The 19,623-nt window shown below is 36.4% G+C and overlaps 1 protein-coding gene across 6 annotated transcripts in view; it reads left to right on the top strand.

Moving 5' to 3' along the window:
- tamo (PUB and ZnF_RBZ domain-containing protein tamozhennic) overlaps nucleotides 1–18,262 on the top strand; it is an 84,163-nt gene extending 65,901 nt beyond the window's left edge. For all 6 annotated transcript variants that reach the window (XM_067773577.1, XM_067773578.1, XM_067773580.1 and 3 more), the window contains one exon: nucleotides 478–18,262. In XM_067773577.1, the coding sequence (XP_067629678.1) occupies nucleotides 478–1,332 (855 nt within the window). In that variant the 3' untranslated portion in view covers nucleotides 1,333–18,262. The remainder of the gene's footprint in view (nucleotides 1–477) is intronic.
- The last annotated feature ends 1,361 nt before the right edge of the window (nucleotides 18,263–19,623 follow it).

Genomic DNA, 19,623 nt, shown 5'->3' on the forward strand with positions numbered 1-19,623 from the left:
TAGGCACCCAGGTGTATGAAAATTATTCTGTACTATAGCACTCATTAACAGCTTTCATTTGATATCCATATTGTATAAACACATTCTAGGGGTACCCGGGTCCACTTTTTGATCTCGAGACCCTATGCTCGTAGCGAAAAAAAAGGTAGACGGTGGCCGATTCTCAGACCTACCCAATATGCTCACAAAATTTGATGAGAATCGGTTCAGCCGTTTCGGAGGAGTTAAGCCTCTAACACCGTGACAGAAGAATTTTATATACCTATTGAATTTTTTCTAAAAAAAAATCATAACTCAAGAATGGCTAAACCGATTTGGGATTTCAAACTCAACTAACCATCATCTCTCCTTCCTGTATCTTTCCTAAAAATTTCATGGCAATCTTTCTATCCTTTCTCGAGTTATGGAGTTACAATCAAAATGTACACTTCTTTTTATATATATAGATTTTATAAACATTTTTAATTTTTTGATTAGGATGTACTTGACAATAACGACAAGCTCTTACTTATGCAGACAATGGAATTGAAAGATAATACCATACCTTTAAATGGCATAACTGGAAGTCGGCCAAACGAAGCATCAGACATGAGTTATGACGCGAATTTCGACGATTTCGTAATGGTTGGTCGTAGCGAGCATCCTATGCAACGTTCACCAACGCAGGCATCTAAAAACCAAGACGGCGTGGGTTCCTTTGAATCGTGGAATTATGTTTTCAAAAATCTAGAGAGATCTGGCTATTCAAAAGATTTAGGTGAAAGGGGGGATCTTCTCGTTCAGGGCTTGAACTTAGATTCAATGAATTTATCAAACGGTGGCGGAGGAAGTACTAGCGCCACTAAAGCGACTTTGGAAAGACGTCGATCAAATAATGTCGACCTAACAGATGTAAGCAGACAAACTAACACCGATCTCAGTACAACACATACTTTAGACAAATCAAATAAAAAAACTGCGCTGCTACAAATTGATAAACGTGACGAGAAAAAAGTTAACACTAACGGCGTAAGACAGCAAGAAAAATCTATTCTAAAACAACCAGGCAAGAAAACAAAGTCAGCACTAAAGCAAACTTCAAATACAGCAGCATCTTCAGCGCAAGACAATAATAATGGCAATAATGAAATGCAAACTTATAGAAATCAACGAACAAAAAATAGAAAACAAGCCGTTGCAAATACACAGACATCCATGAAGGGCCAGGGTGAATGGGGTTGCCGTTTCTGTACATTTCTTAATCCAGAAACGAAAAGCATTTGCGAGATGTGCCACCACAGCAAGGATTTAAATCTTAAAGTGACCGCATCACACACGCCCACTTGTGTTTAATCATTTTTAACTACGCTGTCAGCCTTCCCTGAATATTGAAAAGTAAATTTGAAAAAGATTTTCTTGCTTGTTGATTGTGATGAGCTTTTTGAATTCCTTAGCTCAATATGTTGAAATTGTTGCTAAACTATACATAATTAACCCTGATTATTTGACAAATTTAAAGTCAAATCTATACGGAATTCTAAAACTTATCATTCAGTTTGTTCCTACTATATCTCCCCTTAGAGCTTTAACTGTTAAGATTTATTAAATCTCTAATTTGAACCTAGACTAGCTCCAATGTGGTTTGATTTGACGTTTTATTTATACATATTGAAAACAATATAAATTAGAACTAAGTGCTTAGCTAAAGTTTTTTTTTTAAGTATTGAAGCTACAAAAAATTACATTTTCGAATAAAACACATACATTTTAACACGTTCTACCAAGGCGAATCTATACAAGGTGATGGCAAAGCGAATTCAACTAATTCGCCGTGCAGAAGAATGTTAAATCAAAAGAAAATTTTCATTGTTTTCGATTAACTGACGTATTGTTGTACAAGGCGTTGTATGGAAAATAATCAAGAGGAAGCAATCAGCTGTTGGGATAAGAACACCTGGTGGTGAATTCGCCTTGCGTTCTACAAAGCCATATCTGAATATTCTATTTTGAAACTTTTTTATATCACTCACGTTCGGTAATAAAAATCTCAGCTTGAAAATCTTCAAAAACATGTGTCATGACTTTAAAAATTGCTTTTACCATAAAATTATAAGGTGCCATAAAAGAGCTAGGTGGAAACACGCTATAAATCTCGAAAAAAGCTGTAAGTGGAGATATGGTGTTATTATTATAACAAATCCATCTGAAGGCATTTGAGGGTTTTGTTTGTTTTGTAGCTTCTTTCATAATATTTGTTATGAACTACATAGTGAATTGTTGAAACATAAGTATTTCTGTTTTTTTTTTCTTACCAGCTAGATATATGGATATTTATACTAAATATACATGTGTATTTGAATATGTATGTGTATGATTAAATATTTTTAACAGAAAGTAAAAACAATCAGAGTTTCGACCATTTGGTTCCATTACGTGCCTCCTGTTTTATTGTTTAACAAACAGATAATCACAAATTTTCAAATACGAATGTTAGTGTGAAATAAAACCTTAATATGGATTCAGAAAATCTGTATATTTTTAAAATTAATGTTAAATATACACCTACATAAAATATAAATGGGTATAAAATATTTATTAAACGAAAAGAATTACATATATTTTATAATAATTTAGAAAATCTTAAAATGTCAGATGAAAATTGATGACAAAAGAGAGTATAAAGATAAACCAGAAAAGTTATTTAGAATTATATCGCGGTGTTTTTGGTCGTCTGTTAAACGATTAAATATCCGGTTTGCAACAGCCCGGCAAACACATTTTCTAACATGCGAGAAAAATGCTACAAAACTACGCTAGGAATTAAGGAAAATTCAACTCCAACTCGAATTCTATTAGAGAATGAGGCCCACTTACAGAACTTCCAGTTAGCTTTTTAATTCAGATTTAGCTGTCCATGAGGTGATAAACTGGTACAGTTTTGGCGAATTTTGAACTTATGTCGGAGCTAAAAAGTTATGCAGGTGGGCCTTACAATTTAATTCGGTTGGAGAGTTATAATTTTCTTAATTTCCCCTTTTTGTTTGAGAACTATAATTATCTCTTGTGTTTACTGAGTCGTCCTCCATCGTTAGGCACTAAATGCTTGTCGAATCTTTTTCTAACTTATTTAAATTTTTAACTACAGCTGGGAAAGTAACTTTAGTATATTTCTGAAAGTAGGAATTGCAAAATTTAATAATTTAAGTTGAAAAAACTTACGGTTAAAAGTTTAAAGGAGCACAGTTGGTCTTTGGACAAAAGTTGAAGTTTCATCTTAAGTGCTGATGGTTATATTGGTCCTTATGAATATATATTAGGATTTCATACTAAAACTTGGCAACGCCATGATTTCTCAACACAACAAGCTGCAACTTGCTGATGCAGAGTTTTGCTAATGAAATACCTAAGAATCGTAATTCTGTCTAGTTGGCCAAAGTATAAAAAGGGGAAGGTATTCACTGTTGTCGTTGTGTTAGCAGTGCTTCGCCATATTCAATGGCCGCGACCGCTCACAAATTGTCATCAAAGTAATCTGACGGAAGTCCAAGGAAACTGTCTGTTTAAACAGAGGCGGACCAAAGGGATCTTGGTGTTAGAGGCGTATGTTCCACAATTGAAAAGATGGTTGTTGTCACGTGGGGACACATCGCATACAGGGCATACAATACGTATGTGGGGTTGATTCTGGACAAGCAAGAGTTTAACCTGTTACAGTATCCAGAACGAAGTTGGGCCAGGGTGACTCGTGTCTCCCTTGGTAATGTGATTACTTCTTCCGCAAGAGTAGGATATTCTATATTGATAATAGGGTTCACCGGACGCGTCCTAGCAAAGGTGTTTACCGATTCTGAGTGGATTTTGCCTAGAACCTTCTTATGCTTGTCTACTGAAGGATGCATTATAAATTGTCGACAAAAGACGTTCGCGCATTTCTTCGATTCCGATAAAGTTTTATCGCCGAAAGCGATGGATACATTATTATTGTGTTTTGTTGGATTGGACAAGGATTTGACCGCTGACCACAGTTTACCAACACCCGAGAGTACTTAAGTTGCTCCTCCCATTGCTTAAGTTGCTCCTCCCATTCGGCACGTTTGTGTTCATTTAACAGCTGCATAATATACAAGTTGAGGTTCCTAATGCGGGGATCTCTAGGGTCGAGTTGTCTCCACCAGGTCACGTTCTCTTGCTAAGAGTGCAGCTACCGGCCGGAATAAAGCGTGTCGAAACGGAAGCGCTGACCTTGCGGAACGCACGCTCTCCTTGCCGGACATCAGTCGGAATGGGCAGACCAGCAAAATATTGATTTTTAACCCCATTTAATTGGTTGTAACTCAAGGTTTTCACTTAAGGCGCACTTTGTCCAAGGAAGTAATTAACCTATCTGGTCGCGATGAGCTTTAATGAGCGATTTTGGAGTTTCTACTATTGGATAGTTAAATGCAATTAATTTGACTACTTCTTTGGCAACAAGCCATAGGGCTCGTTCATTAGGAAGTAGTTCATTGGCTAATGCATATATTAATGGTAATGGTGTTGATGGTGTGAGACCTAAACATCTCAAAATTTTGTTTTGTAAGGCTTGTATACTATGAAAGGATGAATTGGCACTATTTGCAAGTGTAGTGCTGCAATATTCGATTTTTGATCTGACCATTGCTTTGTAGATGTTTAAAGCCTTTTGCGGGTATAAACCTGATTTGATATTGGTAATGTATTTAAAAAGTTGTAAGTTGTTTGAACATGATTCTATTACTTTTTGATAGTGTATTTTTGCAGTTAATGAACTGTTTATGACTCTATCTAAAATTGTTGCTGATTTTGTTTGTTCAAGTGTTGAACCATTTATAGTTACATTGACCTCCTTCGTTGGACCTTTGGTTAAATGCAAGACTTTAGTTTTGCTAGCATTAACATTCAGATTGCGAGTGTTGCAAATTGATGCAAACATGTTAAGAAAGTTCTAAAGATTGGATTTTGCAGTTTCTAGTGTAAATCCTGAGGATATGAAAAAGAAATCATCAGCAAATTGGTATACTTGAGTATTTTGATCTTGAAGATCATGGAGTTTGGCAGTATATATATTAAGTAAAAGTGGTGACAGGCAGCTGCCTTGAGGAAGACCATTGAAAATTTCAGCAGTCTTGTCGCCAATTTTAAGAATTCGATAGCTAAGGAAGATAATTATCCATTCAGTGTATAACTTTTCTAAACCAATATCAAACAGTTGAATTCTTAAGATATTTATATTCACACAGTTATGTATATGCATTTGAAATGTCTGTTGTGCAGAAAACTACATGTTTATTAATACTTTTAAGTAGAGTGATTTGATGTATTATGTGATTTAAACATGTTGATGTGGAACGGTTTTCCTATAGGCAAAGGTTGTGGGTGGAAGTATTTTGTTGTTTTCAATATATAAGTTAATTCTATCTTTGAGACAGGAATTGATTATTTTAAGAAAAACTTTTATTAAGACTATTGGACTAAAATTTTCAAAATTGTTGAGATCTTTACCTTTTTCGGGTATAGGAACTACTTTAGTTAGTCTCCAGTGTTCTGGGATGCTGTTAGAAATAAACATGTCATTCAAACATGTCTTGATGTTGTTTAAAGTCATATCAGGAAGAAATCTTGACATCCTGTATGATATTTTGTCAGCACCGGTTGCTGAGTTTATGTTCTTTTTAAAAAGTGTTTCTTGTATTTCCTCAAATGAAAACGTGAGATTGGGATTTGCTTCTACTTCGTTGTTAAGAGGGAGTCTTTGACTCAAAACTGGTACTTGTTGATTAAGCATATTTAAAAAATTTTCGTTGTTTACCTCATTCCACATGCCTACTTCTGTTTGATTAAAATCTCCCCTTAAGGACTTGACCAAACGCCAAGATTTTCTTCCCATATTGGTGTTTATTTCTTCTATTTTTTTCCTAAAATTTTCTTTTTTGACCTTTTTAACTGATTTTTTTCCATTTTTTTCTCTCTGCTATAATATTGCCCATAATTTCAGGTATAGGTAAATCTTTTACTTTTTGATTTGCTATTCTAAGGAAGCGATAGCTTTTGTCTAAACTTTCGTTCCACCAAGGTGTTATCAATCGTGTAAGTTGCTTTTCTAATTTCCTCTTGAACTTTGTTTTCTAAATCAGTGATTGTAGTGTAGTTTTCAAGGACTTATAGTGACTGTAAAAGTTTATTTCTTGCTACAAATACAGATTTTTTGATTACACAATCGTTAGTTTGAATTACAATAGGTAGATGGTGACTGCCTCCTATACGTGCTGTGTCAACTTTCCAGGAGCAGTGAACGAGAGATCAAGCACTGATGAGTTCTCGGTGCGTGGATCTATTAGGAAAGTGTAATTGCCATTGTTTAAATGTTGAATATTGGATTCTTAAATCTAACCAAGTTTTTACCTTTATAATTGTCAACTCTATCACCAAACAAGGTAGCTCTTGCGTTGAAATCTACAAGAATGAAGGTGTTTGCCAAAGGTTCTAGAAATTCTAAAAGTCTGTGAATTTCTGATTTAAAGTTTCCTATAGTGATGTTGGGAGGAAAGTAGCTTGAACGTATTGTTATATTTGGTTGGAGATTAGATGTTGTTATTATTAAAATATCATAGTCGGTATTGTAATTGTATTGGGCAACGCCACCATACCCATCGTTTCTATGTTTTTTAATATTATTAAAATTTACAAGTTTTCTATGTTTTGATTTTGTTCAAAAGAAAATTTCTCTAAAAGCTGCAATTTCTATATTATATGTGTTTATATAATAATCTATTGTATCCATATTTGCTTTAAGGCTTTGACTATTATATTGCATCATCTTCATGATTAAAATAAGGAGAGTTGAAGATTGTGTCAGAATTTTCGCGACTCATTACTAGAGCCTCGAAAGTGTTTTTGATTTTTTGATTTATTTGTGTCTAAAATGTCATTATCCTGCACTAAAAAAAGGAAACTCTTCCTCATCTTCACTTAATATATCAAAACGATTTGTATTTTTTGGGAAGTATTTATATAAAACTTCCTTCCTGGACAATTTTTTAACCGTTTTGATGCGGCTCGCCTCCATCTCCTTTTGCCAATGTGGGCAATTATGTTTATTTTTGGCTGTATGTCCCTCCCTGCCACAGAGAATGCAGGTGTTATTGTTACATTCGCCATTCTTACGCTCACTTTTACCGCATTGAAGGCATCTTTCTTTGGATTTGCATCCAGATTTGGCGTGTCCTAATCTGCCACATTTGCTACATTGTCTCAATGTAGGTACATAAAACTCGACTGTTAGGCGATTATATTCAAAAATAATTTCTTTGGAAATTTCATTTCCCATAAAACCTATCTCTAAAGTGGATGTTGGTATGTAGAAATCGCTATTGGGGTCTTTGCGCGTGAAGCGCTGTACTGATACTATAGGTACCGATGAAATTGAAGTTTTGAGTATATCATATTCTGTGTAGCTTTGTGGAACCCCTCGTACTACTCCATATATTTCCAATGCAGTCCTAGGAATGAAAGGTTTTAGTCCACGTTTTTTCACTCTATCATCGATTATGAAGCTATTTGCTGCATATGTGGTTGTGAATACTTTATAAAGGGATTTTCCTATTGAGTATATTAAGTAAAGATTTTTAATACGCAAATTCTTTATTTCGCTGTATAAAGTTCAGCCACTCGTTACTTTTCATTTGTCATGTCCTGACACTCTGCGGTGTCTACAAGTACAAAAATTTCTCCATGAAAATTTGGCGAGTATGTTATTGTTGGTTTTACCGTTTCTTTTTTTGCATCTTCTTTTGACTGAATTTTCACAGCCAAACTGGAATTCACCGTTACGTTTGCTGTATCATTTGATGTCTCCATGTCGCTGCCTACTGCAGTTACATTGGTTGCGAAATGGTCATTTTCCATTTTTTTCATTTCCACTAAACCATTTGGGGATAATTCATAAAACCCCGTCACATCGGTTTTTATAATATTTTAGGCTTTTTTGCCGTAGTGGCTATGTCTTTATCTTCACGAAATGTGACGCCACCGACTTTTGTGCCGGTGACGCCATTTTCAGTCTTGTACTTTTCGGCAGTGCTAAACGCAATGTATGCCTCTTTTTTGAAGGCAATATGCAGCCTTTTATACAAAACACTTCAGAAATGGTTTGTCGGCAGTGCTTAAGGCACTTAATGCCGTTTTATTAAGAAAATAATATAAAGGTTCTTAAAGGGACGCCAAAATCACTCACCTGATTGCAGCTTTTGTTATTTCAGTAAAATTTGCATTAATTAATGCGTATGTATTTAATATCAAGATTGCCGATAATTAACGCAATAACCTTTGCACAGAACACTAAAATTTTAAATTACAAAAACTAATGCGCGCTCGAAACCACACAGACTCGTGTCCAAAATCAGAATGGTTCGAGATATTAAGAATTTTCGTACCATATGGCAGAATATTGAGACCAACTTTTAAGAAACTCGCCTTCGAGCTACAAACTTCAAAACTTACACATAGTTCATAAGACCGGAACAATGCAACTTAAGGAAACAAATCCGCTAGGTGGCGTAGGGTTCGAAATAATTAGAAATTTCATACAAGATTTGAAGTTTTGGGATATGTTTTTAAGGAACAGCGCGACATGCTAGAGACCTAAAATTTAAAATGTGGCTCAGAATTCAAAGACCGTTTTACATGTGTGAAAAAAGTTAATATAGGCGTTGCAAGGGTCTAGATATTTCTGCAAAACTGTACCCACAATGAATCCTGCGATCAACTTTTGAGGGCATTCCGATTGAGCTACAATCTTAGGACCTGGACTATATGATGAGAAAATTCGCACCGTGCTTCATATTTAGAAAACGGAGAATGTTGCAACTTCGCACATATGCATGTAGTTCTGGGGACCAAGGCAATGCAACAAAAGGAGGAAAGAAACCAGAAGAAAAAAGATATAATCATATTTATGAAAAAACAAAAATATAAATGTGGAGCGCAATAAATCGACTTTCGATATCATCTTTACTGTGGAATTTCCAAATTACCTGGTCTTCAAGCAAATGTTTACCTAAGTTCGGTAATGTGAGCTCCACCTTTATAGTTTTGTTCCCGATAATTTTTATTTAAGTCTGAATACTTACTCAGCACACCCTCAAGTTGAATATAGATTAGAGGAAATCTAGAAAACTTTCCCCTTCCTCTAATCTCGAAAGATGACTCGAGAAAAACTTAAGCATAATATCGTTCTCGAACAACATATTAGATGATTTCCAAATCGAAAAAAATTCTAATTCACCAATCGAACTCTAATAAAATGTAATATTGTGTAGCAAAAGTTTTAACGTAAAAGTATTCAAAATGTGTCGAAAAAAATTCTGGGCAGGTGCTGGACCCATCCAACTATCCCGGTAAGGATTTAATGTAGTTATTGATACCTCTAAGAAAAATAGAGAATGGGCACTAGAGCGGTTTTAAAATTTTGTTTTCCGCAAAAAAGACTGCACCGCCCCACAATTTATTCATTTGTATGTAAGTAATACATATCACAACTCTTTGGACACCAGCTTAAGGCGTGGCACATTTCCATTGAAAATGCCCAAAACCATTTTTTTTTAAATTTTCGAGAATAATGGTGGACAAAATCTTATAAAAAGTTGCAAATATGCTGTTTTCCTTATAGTGTATTTATAATAAGAAAATGAAAAAGGAAAATAAAATTTGGAAATGGGCGTGGCACTTCCCATTTTTCAATTAAGCATTTTCCAACGTTTCCGGAGATCAATTGACGTCTCAATTCAAAATCCGGTACACATATTTCTCCCACATTGGTTGAGGATTACACCTATTTTATAAACATTTTTTTAAATAAAGGATCATAGACCAATGAAAAAGGTTATCTTTGCGAAAAATATCTTCATATCAATCGTATTTTACTTTCAAAATACCATTATAACAAAAAATTTAAGAAACTAAAATATTTGAAATTGGTGTTTCACCCCTCCTTTTTCGACCATTCATTATTCTGCGTTTCGATAGCCATTACTGGAAGAAGAATTGAACTGTTGTGAAGAAAGTCTATATCCTTATTTTTTATAAATATGAATATTTCTATTAAAATCGGCCAAAATCATTTAATAAATACCCCCCTTTTGACGACACTGTGTGTCAGAAAACTGAAACTAAATAAACTGTACGATGACCCTCTACTTCTACTTAATTGGCGCTTAACCATTTAAACGGTTATGACCGTCCAACAAGGCGCGCCAATCGCTCCGCCAACTGGCGCCAATTGGTCACACCAAGGGAGTTTAAATCTTTTTTTCCTCCTGCTCGTTCCAGCGGAGTGGGAGCCGCCCTCTTACTCTGCTTTCATAGGCGAGTTCCGCTAAAAATATTTTCAGCGTAGCCGCTCCGTTTTAATTCGCTGGACTATGCTGATGTCTGCGTAAAGCTCGTACAGCTCATAATTAAATCTTCCTCGGTACTCGCCAACGCGTAGAGGTCCGTAAATCTTCCGATGAACTTTTCTCTCGAACATTCCCAGATCCTCTTCATCTGATGTTGTCATGGCCCATGCTTCTGCACCACATAACAGGACGGGTACGATAAGTGACTTGTAGAGCATGATTTTCGTTTGCCGAGAGAGGACTTTCTTTTCACTGGATTTGAGAGCTGATGTTGTTGCTTGTGTTAATGATGGTTCCCAAATAAACGAAGTCTTTTACTATTTCGAGTGATTTAAAATTTATTATTTGAATAAATTTAAGATATAAATATGGAAATAACGAACAAGTTTTCTAGGTATTTGTGGGACCTGGCACCAGAAACAGCTCTTTTATTTGTAGATACGGATATAGATCTTGAAGAGAAGAAAAATACGGTAAAAAAAATTATTTCATATATCTAAAACCAAAAACAGAAAGAAAACACTTCCAGAAAGATTTTCAATTCCCACTTATTTTTCGAAAGTTGGATCAAAAAGAGAAGTAAATGCTGTTAAAAATTATTTTTTTTTTTATTTATTACAAAGAGAAGCAATTATAAATAATTACTACACTTATGAGCTAAAGCACTGGCTGACAGGGCCGTCGGCTTGCTAAATCTTAACTTAGGCGATGGTATGATAAGATACAGAGGCAGGCGCATGGGTCCATAAACGCAGATGCTCATGCAGGCGTTTACCACACATGTACACCTTAACATCCATGAACCCATATGCGTGCTCCAGAGTTATGAATTACTGTGAATGTGTGAATTTTGATAGATAGTAAGATACAAAACACAATTATACTTTTAATTTGGACAGGGAAATGAAGTTATAAATGACATTTATATTGCTGTGGTTAATACATCTTAGATGCTCTGAAGGTGTTTTGCTGCCGAAAATGGAAGAACGGATTTGTTGTAGTCCTGGACATTCATCGATCAGGTGGGAAACTGTGCAAATGTTGCTTCCACAGTAAGGGCACGATGGAGGAGGTTCCCCATTGAGGAGATGTGCGTGTGTTACAAGCGTGTGGCCAATTCTTAGTCTTATAAAGTGTTGCATGGATTTGCAGGAGGCGTTTATTGGGAATGATGGTCGTGACCCCGTTGGATTGCAGATTTTGTAGCGGTGTTGATATTGTCTCCAATCCTCTAATCGTCTTTCATATGAGATCTTTCTTACGAGTTTGCGTATATCTCTGTTTATTAGATATTCGTAGAAATGAAGAGGTTCTTTGGACGCTTCTTTTGCTCGTTTATCTGCCATTTCATTTCCACGTATGCCTATGTGCCCAGGTATCCACATAATTTTAATGTAACTATGCTGAAGCAGAGTTTCACGAATTCGGGAAACCAGGTAACAATCGTTTAATGGATTTAAAATGGCTTCAAGAGAAGATTTGCTGTCGGTGCAGACCACATATTTATTACCACTTCGAGAGGCATATTCCAACGCTTCGAGCAAGGCAGCTGCTTCAGCTGTGAATACTGAGCAATAGTTAGGTAATGCCCCCACCGAGATGGTTTCACCTAGTGTATTTGTGATAGCAAAGGTGGTATTGTTGTCAGATTTTGAACCGTCGGTAAATAGAAGCTCCCAATCATCGTTGTATGGTTGCAGTGCTTCGATATATCTCTGTAAATATTCATTACTACTGGTGTTTTGTTTACGATAATTTTGGAGATTTGAGATCACTGAGGATCTAGGTACAGCCAAGGGCGGGTGAGTAGTTGGCTTCATTAGTATTGGTTTTGAGGAAATGTTTGCGTCTTGTATTAGCGACAAACAACGTGATATTGTGGATTCTGTTTTGGGCTTTTTTCTTTCAGGTAGAGCAGCTTGTAATTGTTCGAACAATAGGTTATTCCTGCAATATAGAATCCTTGGTATAAGCATCATGGTGTCGTACTGGATTCTGCTCGAAATATTTGGGAGTCCAGTTTCAGCAAGGACAACTTTGACTGGTGATGTCGCAAATGCACGTAGGCTTCTTCTAGCAGCTGCATGGTATGGCGCGTTTAAAACCTTAATGTGTGATTTTGCACAGTTTCCATATCGATTTTTGATAATATTAACGACCTTGTTATGTTTATAAGAGTATTAGTGTGGGCAAAGCAATGTTTAGAGGAAAGATATTTTATTATATTTAACCTATTTGCTAATCTTGCTCTAATATACTTATAATGGTCTTTAAAAGTAAGTTTCTTATCAAATAGTATGCCTAGTATTTTAAGGGTGTCGGAGTGGGGAATACTGGTGTTAAGGGAGTGTAAGGAAGGATAGGAGCATTTATACTTTCTGCATATGTGGAATGTTGAGCATTTCGATGTTGCGAGATTTGCCCCTAATGTTTGAGACCAATTTGCAATTTCATCTAAAACGCGACCGAATGTTTCATTAACTTTAAGTAGGTTTGAAGTCTTTGTAAATATAATAACATCATCTGCGTAGATGAAGTGCTCCAAATGGTTGAATGATGCAATGATAGAGCTTAACTCATTGAAAGCGATTGTGAAAAGAGATACGGAAAGGGGTGAGCCCTGTGGTAATCCGTTGAAAAGTTTGAAAATATCAGAATTATGGTTATTTACTCTGACCAGGAATTTACGATTGCTTAAGAAAGACTTTACAACATTATACAACTTGCTGCCTACCTTCCATCGTTTAAGTGCTCTCAGCACCACGTGGGCACCAATTCTGTGAAAGGCTTTTTCAAAATCAAGGTTGAGAACAGAGACATGGTTTTTGGATGCTAGGGCCATTTTAGCAAAATTTTCAAAATACATCAAGGAATCGATAACCCCAAGACCTTTTTGGAAAGCGAATTGATGTGGAGTTATTAGCCCATTTGCTTTCGCAAAGAACATGATGCGAGTAGAGATAATTTTTTCCAAAATTTTGGAAATGCATGGGAGAAGGGATATGGGTCTGTAGCTTGATATTGAGGATGTTGGTTTATCAGGTTTAAGAATGGGGAGGATTGAAGAAGTTTTCCATTGCTGGGGAAATGCACCTGTTTCGTAGATATCGTTATCGATTCTAGATTTCAGTGGTTTAGGTAGGTTCCTCAAGATAGGATAAGAAATTTTGTCTTCGCCAGGTGTTTTCCCTTTCATTGAGGATATCGTATATTCAAATTCATCAATTGTTATTGGACCTTCTACGGATAGAGCTGTGTGGGAGGGGGAGGGGTTGTGATAGAATTCTAAGGCGTATTGTTCACTGAGTGCGTTAAAACGCGGATGAAAATTGAAACTATTTGAGTATGCTGACCATGCAGTAGCAAACACAGAAGCGACTTCCTTGGGGGAGTAAATAGGACCTTGTGATGAGTGGATAAATGAAATATTTGACGCTGGACGGGATCCTGATAAGGTCTTTATGTCAGCCCACACTTGTTTAGGGTTTGAGGAGGGGGATATTTTGGCTGTGATGTTTTCTAAGTATTTTCGTTTGGCTTCTTTCAGCTGATTTCTAAACAATGCATTTGCTTTCTTATAGGTGATAAGGTTTTAGTCAGATCTATTTTTCTTATATTTAGCCCAGAGATATTGCTTGCCTTTTATAAGGGATGATAGTATATTGGACCAGTAGGGTAGTTTGGCTGAGAATTGTCTCGAACTACTTTGGGGTATAGACGCATGTGCAGCTGATCGAATGATTGTTTTTATTGCACTGGCTTCAGCATTGATATTAACTTTATACGGGTTGTTATTAGAAAGGTAGATAGAGCCAAAGCGGGTCCAGTCTGCTTTATCTGTTAGGAATTTAGATTTGCGCTTGACGTGATAAGAAGTAGGTGTGAGAAATGATGTGAGGACGGGGAAATGGTCACTATTGTGAAGGTCTTCTAAAGTCCGAGAGGATAGTTTGGGAGCTATTGAGGATGATGTAAGTGTTATGTCAGGGTGGGAAAAGGTTTTGTGTGTGGAAAAATGGGTAGGAGTGCCGTCGCTAAGCACTATAAGGTTATGGGCCATAATAACATCCTCAATTAGCTGTCCTCTTTTATTGACTGATGGGGAACCCCATAGAGGACTCCAAGCGTTGAAGTCACCTAGCAAGATAATAGGGCTGTTAAAAGGCTTGATTATGTTTGAGATATCTGTACTAGTAAAATTTTGATGTGGGGGTATGTAGCAGTTTATTAGGACAAATTTGAACCCGATGTCTACTGCAATAGCAAGGCAGGAGATATTGGAGATTGTTGGTATTAATTGGTGATTTATAACCTTTTTGACAAAAATAGCAATTCCTTGTTTTGATGTGGTGTTTTGTGGCATATTGTGAAAATAACTAATGTACTTGTTGGGAGGATAGGCAGTTTTGTTGTAGGGGATATGAGTCTCTTGTAAAGCTATGATTTCAGGTGAGAAGTCATTTATTAGAATATTGAGGTCTGCATAATTATTATACAGACCATTTAAGTTCCATTGCAGGATACGCATCCAGATTTAGTCCATAGGATGGTCTTGCATATGCAAGCTTGGAGAAGGGGGGATATTAGGGGAGATAAGTTGGGAAAGGAAAGATGAAATTATTGGGTTTGATAAGTCATCGACTGATATCGATGTTGGATTTATAATATCTATTTGGTTTGCACTATTTTCTTGTTTTTCGTTGTTTTCTATGTTATTGTTTTTTTTTGTACTCTTTTGTGTTTCCTTTGTTTCATTTATGTTTAGATTGGTCGCGTTATTGAAAGTATTTTGTTGTCGTGTGTATGGAATGTGGTTTATATCGTTAGGGGTATTTGAGTTTATTTGTTGTAAATTCTTATGCTGATTTGTGTTTTCTTTTTCATTTGATTTGGTTTGTGGATTTGAAATGCTTTTTGTAATTGAAGAAAAGGAAAGGGAGGGGTCCAAAGTAGGGGAATACTGGGTTCTATATGTTTTTATTGCTTCGCGCATAGTACATTTTTTGTCTGTTTTTATTTTAATAATTTCCCTCATTTGCAGAAACTTAGGGCATGATCTGTTAGAAGCGGGGTGAGGACCTGTACAATTTACGCAGTGTGATCGCGTACATTCTTCGGGGGAATGGGGGGAAGTGCACAAGAGTCGCAGGCAGGAGGATTGACACAACGTTTAGTTGTATGGCCAAGAAGGTGACAGTTTTTGCATTTCATAGGGTTTGGGTAATAGGGTCTCACTTTTGTGGTGTACCAGGATATTTCAACTTTTTCGGGTAGGTGATACATGTCGAAGGTTAGGAGATGTACCCCGCTCAGTATTTGCTTACCTTCCACGTATTTGGGGAACTTGAAAACAGATATAACACCCTGCTCTTTAAGATTTTCAATAATTTCTGACTCTGGGATATCGTTTAGACATGGTGCATATATTGTTCCCTTTGAGCTATTTAAATTATTATGTAACTCGAATTTAACTTTACAAACTCCTATTAATTGTGTGGCGTTTAAGAATTTGTTCGCTATGATTTCGTTTTTGACCAGGAGAAGTAAATTTCCGTCCCTTAGTTCGGAAATACTTATTATATCGGAGCTAATGTTTTTTTGAGCTTTGTCAATAGCAAAGCATGAATATTTATTGAGAGGTTTAGGTGAGTTTACAGCACTTGCTACTAAATATTTTGGGTGTTCCTTTTTTATTGTTGGTAAGGATGGAAATATTTCAATTGGTGAGTTAGTGGTTTTTTTCTTTTTCCGGCTTGGGCTTGAGGATGGCAGACTAAACCTGTTATCCCCAAGCGGGCGTACCCCGGGGGGCATAGTAACTACGCACTTATTAGTGCGAAACAATAGCACACGCGTTTAAAGACACTATTGCAGAGAAAAACTGCGAAAAGACTTGCAGAGTGTGTAAGAAAAGCACAAATAAGTATAAAGAAGATCACTGAGATAACTGAACGCACTACCTTTCGCGACGAGTATCAGTCGATGACTGCTGTTAAAAATTAACCTAATGCAAATGAGTGGTTTTTTAAAATTAATGGAGAACCACAATACAGCTTCAACAAACTTGGAAGAAGAACAAAAAAGGTTGTCTAAGCTCAGAGATCTATGGTACGGTTCATTTAGTTCAGTTTTTGGCCCTAAATATTATCGAAAGAGGGATGTTTCTGTAATTAATGTGGGCGTCTTTTATAAGAAGTATTACTTTTTGTACAGGCAATAAGTGTAAAGAGTTTCTTCACAGTAGGTCAATTCTTCTTCATTGGTCAAAATTGCCACACCCATTTAAAAATGCTTAAGTTACGTCAAACGGTCTTCGAGTTATGGCTTCAGAAACGGTACCCACCCAATGTATGATCAAATAAGAGGCGCTGCCACACCCGTTTCCAAAAATTGTTGCCATTATTTTAATTGTTATAGATACACTTTAAAAGAGAAATAGCATATTAAGAACTTTTTATAAGGTTTCCGCGGGCATGGCTCTCGAAAATTAAAAAAAATCGATTCTGGGCATTTTCAATGGAAATGTGCCACGCCTTAGCCTGAAGGTATCTGCCCAAGAGTTTGGAATTTTATTACCTACATACATACAAAGGAATAATTTGAGGGACGGTACAGCTTTTTCATAAACTTTTATTTTTTCATACAAGTCCAGTCTTATGCGCACAGTCAGTCAAAATTTATTATAAAAGCCATTTCAGTATGGTACAATTGCTTTCTAAAAAATTGTGACTTTGCTGTTATGGCGAGCTGTTTCAAAGAGTGCTGTCGCAGAAAAAGTCCTAGCCCTTATAAGCATCCATGTCGTTTCGTTGCTTGAGTAGAGCAAACTGAAGAGAACGATTGTACTTCTAAGTGGATTCGATACGCTATTATGAGTGAATTTAGCAATATGTTGTAGATTTTTTCATGAAAAATATGATGTATCCATTATGATCAATTTTTATCCGGGTTAAAAATAGAATGTTAAAGAGTCAGTTCTACACCTCTGGCCAAGTTTTTGTATATAAATAACACCTTAAAGGCCTCTACCCGGAAGAAACTAATTCTTCAAGCAAAAAACGAGTAATATGCGTTTTTTAAGTCAAAAATCGAACCGGATTCCTTGGCCATGGTTCTATATATTTATTGAAATCGAGATATTGCGTGCATTGAGAATGTACTTGGAAATGAAAAAAAGAACAAGACAAAAAAAAAAATTGTGTGCCACTATATAAAAATTCAATCCTTTATATGTCATTATGAAAAGAAGAAAAACTATCAATTTTACCATTGAAGAATTTCTTATACCTTATTACAAGTACATACTAAATACTTATGATATCACATAAAATTTATACAAGCAAGTATAACTAATGGCATACAATTGAAAAAAGGTAATTGAAGATCGCAAGATTTCGAACGGTTGTTAAAATAAAGTTTGATAAGATATGAAAGAATTACTTCACTGAAGAACAATTAGGATAAGAAAATTTTTCACGTATAAATAACGAATGTGAAGAAACGAATTCTTTAATAACGGAATACATATGTAAATATGTATTTATTGTTTGTTTGAGTGGGCGTTGACCGCTGCAAAAGTCATACAAGTTTTGAATAAGGATTTTAAATGCAAATGAACTGAGAAGAATATTTATGAATAATTTCAACATATACATATTTTACTTGTTTCTTAATTGAGAGACATATACTTTTTTTTTTTAATTTAGTTTAGATTTTTATGTTTTTGTAAACGTTATTTACAAAGTTAATTTCTGATTTTGTATCAATGCAATATATGTATGTATGTAATGTTTAAGCGAAAATATGTTATAGCAAATCTATAAAAGTAAATAAATAAAATAATATGTCCCATTTACCTGACACAAACTAAACCTAAATCATTTTTATTTTAAGAGTTTTCTTTACTTTACTTTCTTACTTTTTGCACTGAGTTTAGCTTCTTACGGATTCAGCCATTAAACGAAATCATTTGAAGTTTGAATTGTCACAAAAAATACATAGTGATTGTACACTGTTGGAAACATGACTATATATTTGAAGCCGGTCATCAGCTTAAGCAATTTTTAAAACTTTTTTTTACAAAGTTGGAAAAAATTTTTTGTTGGTATATCGGACTGCTTCACATATAGCGTGTTGAAATCACACAGATTGCCGATCACTTGGACTGCGTTGCTTTCAAACTCTACGCTCACAGCCGTCCCGAATAATTGCTTTCTTTTCTGTATCTCATAAATACATACATCTAGTAGATATTGCGCGCTATGGGCTTTCTGACTTCGAGCACTCTAGCCTTCTGACCAGGTTCGTCTTTATCCCTGACAGGACGGACTATTGTGTGCCGATAGCTGCTTCCTGTGCAACCTTCACCCCAGTTAAGTCCCCGAGAGAGGAATGGGGAAGTTGCTGCGATTAAGGATGCGGTGAATAAAATGCTATCCAGTGATACTACGGTTAGGGAATTTAACATCTACTCAGATAACCAAGTGGCTATCGGACTTCAGTTCAGCTATAGTGCGATCGAGGGTAGTCTGGGGGTGCCTGACCTCGCTTGCGCTTGCATGGAACTATGGGTCCCGGGCCATAGTGATATCCCGAGCAGCTTTCAAGTGGATCTCTTAGCACGCATCGGTACAGTTGAACCGGTTGAAGATGGCAGTAGGGACGCTTCCCAAGGCCGTCAGTTCTATGTACCGGAGCGACTCGGGATTTTTCCCGACCAAGTACTGCCATTTCAGTGTAACCCCATTTAATTTGCTGCGTCCCTCCCACAAATTGTCGTCCTCCCAGCAGCTCCTTGCAGCGGGACTGCTCCATATTCTCTTGCTCCGGGAAGGTATCGAACCCAAACCGGGTCCGTCTCCTGACCCCGGTCCTGAGAAATGGTTTTGGTACATCTGCCGGAAAAGAATCTTTTTAGGACGGTCATACTCTTGTCAGTGTGTCTCGTGGTTGCATCGGATAGGTTGTTCTGGGCTAGACCCCAAACCAAACGTCCACGTAACTTCTATAAATCTTTTGTGGCTCCTTGCTGTCCACGCCCTTGGACGTCTCGTAGTCTGCGCCGGGTACCCCAATGCTTACCCAAGGACGTCTAGTCCCAGGGCCACAACAGCAATCGCGTTCTGGCTTTCCACAACCCAGGCGTAGTCACCCGTCACTTACTCCCAGAGTGACGACGCACAGTGGCGCCTTTTGAGTTTTTTCTTTGCAAAAATCATAACTTTTGAACCAA

Source organism: Eurosta solidaginis, chromosome 3 (assembly GCF_040869045.1).
Source record: "Eurosta solidaginis isolate ZX-2024a chromosome 3, ASM4086904v1, whole genome shotgun sequence".
Taxonomy (NCBI): Eukaryota; Metazoa; Arthropoda; class Insecta; order Diptera; family Tephritidae; genus Eurosta; species Eurosta solidaginis.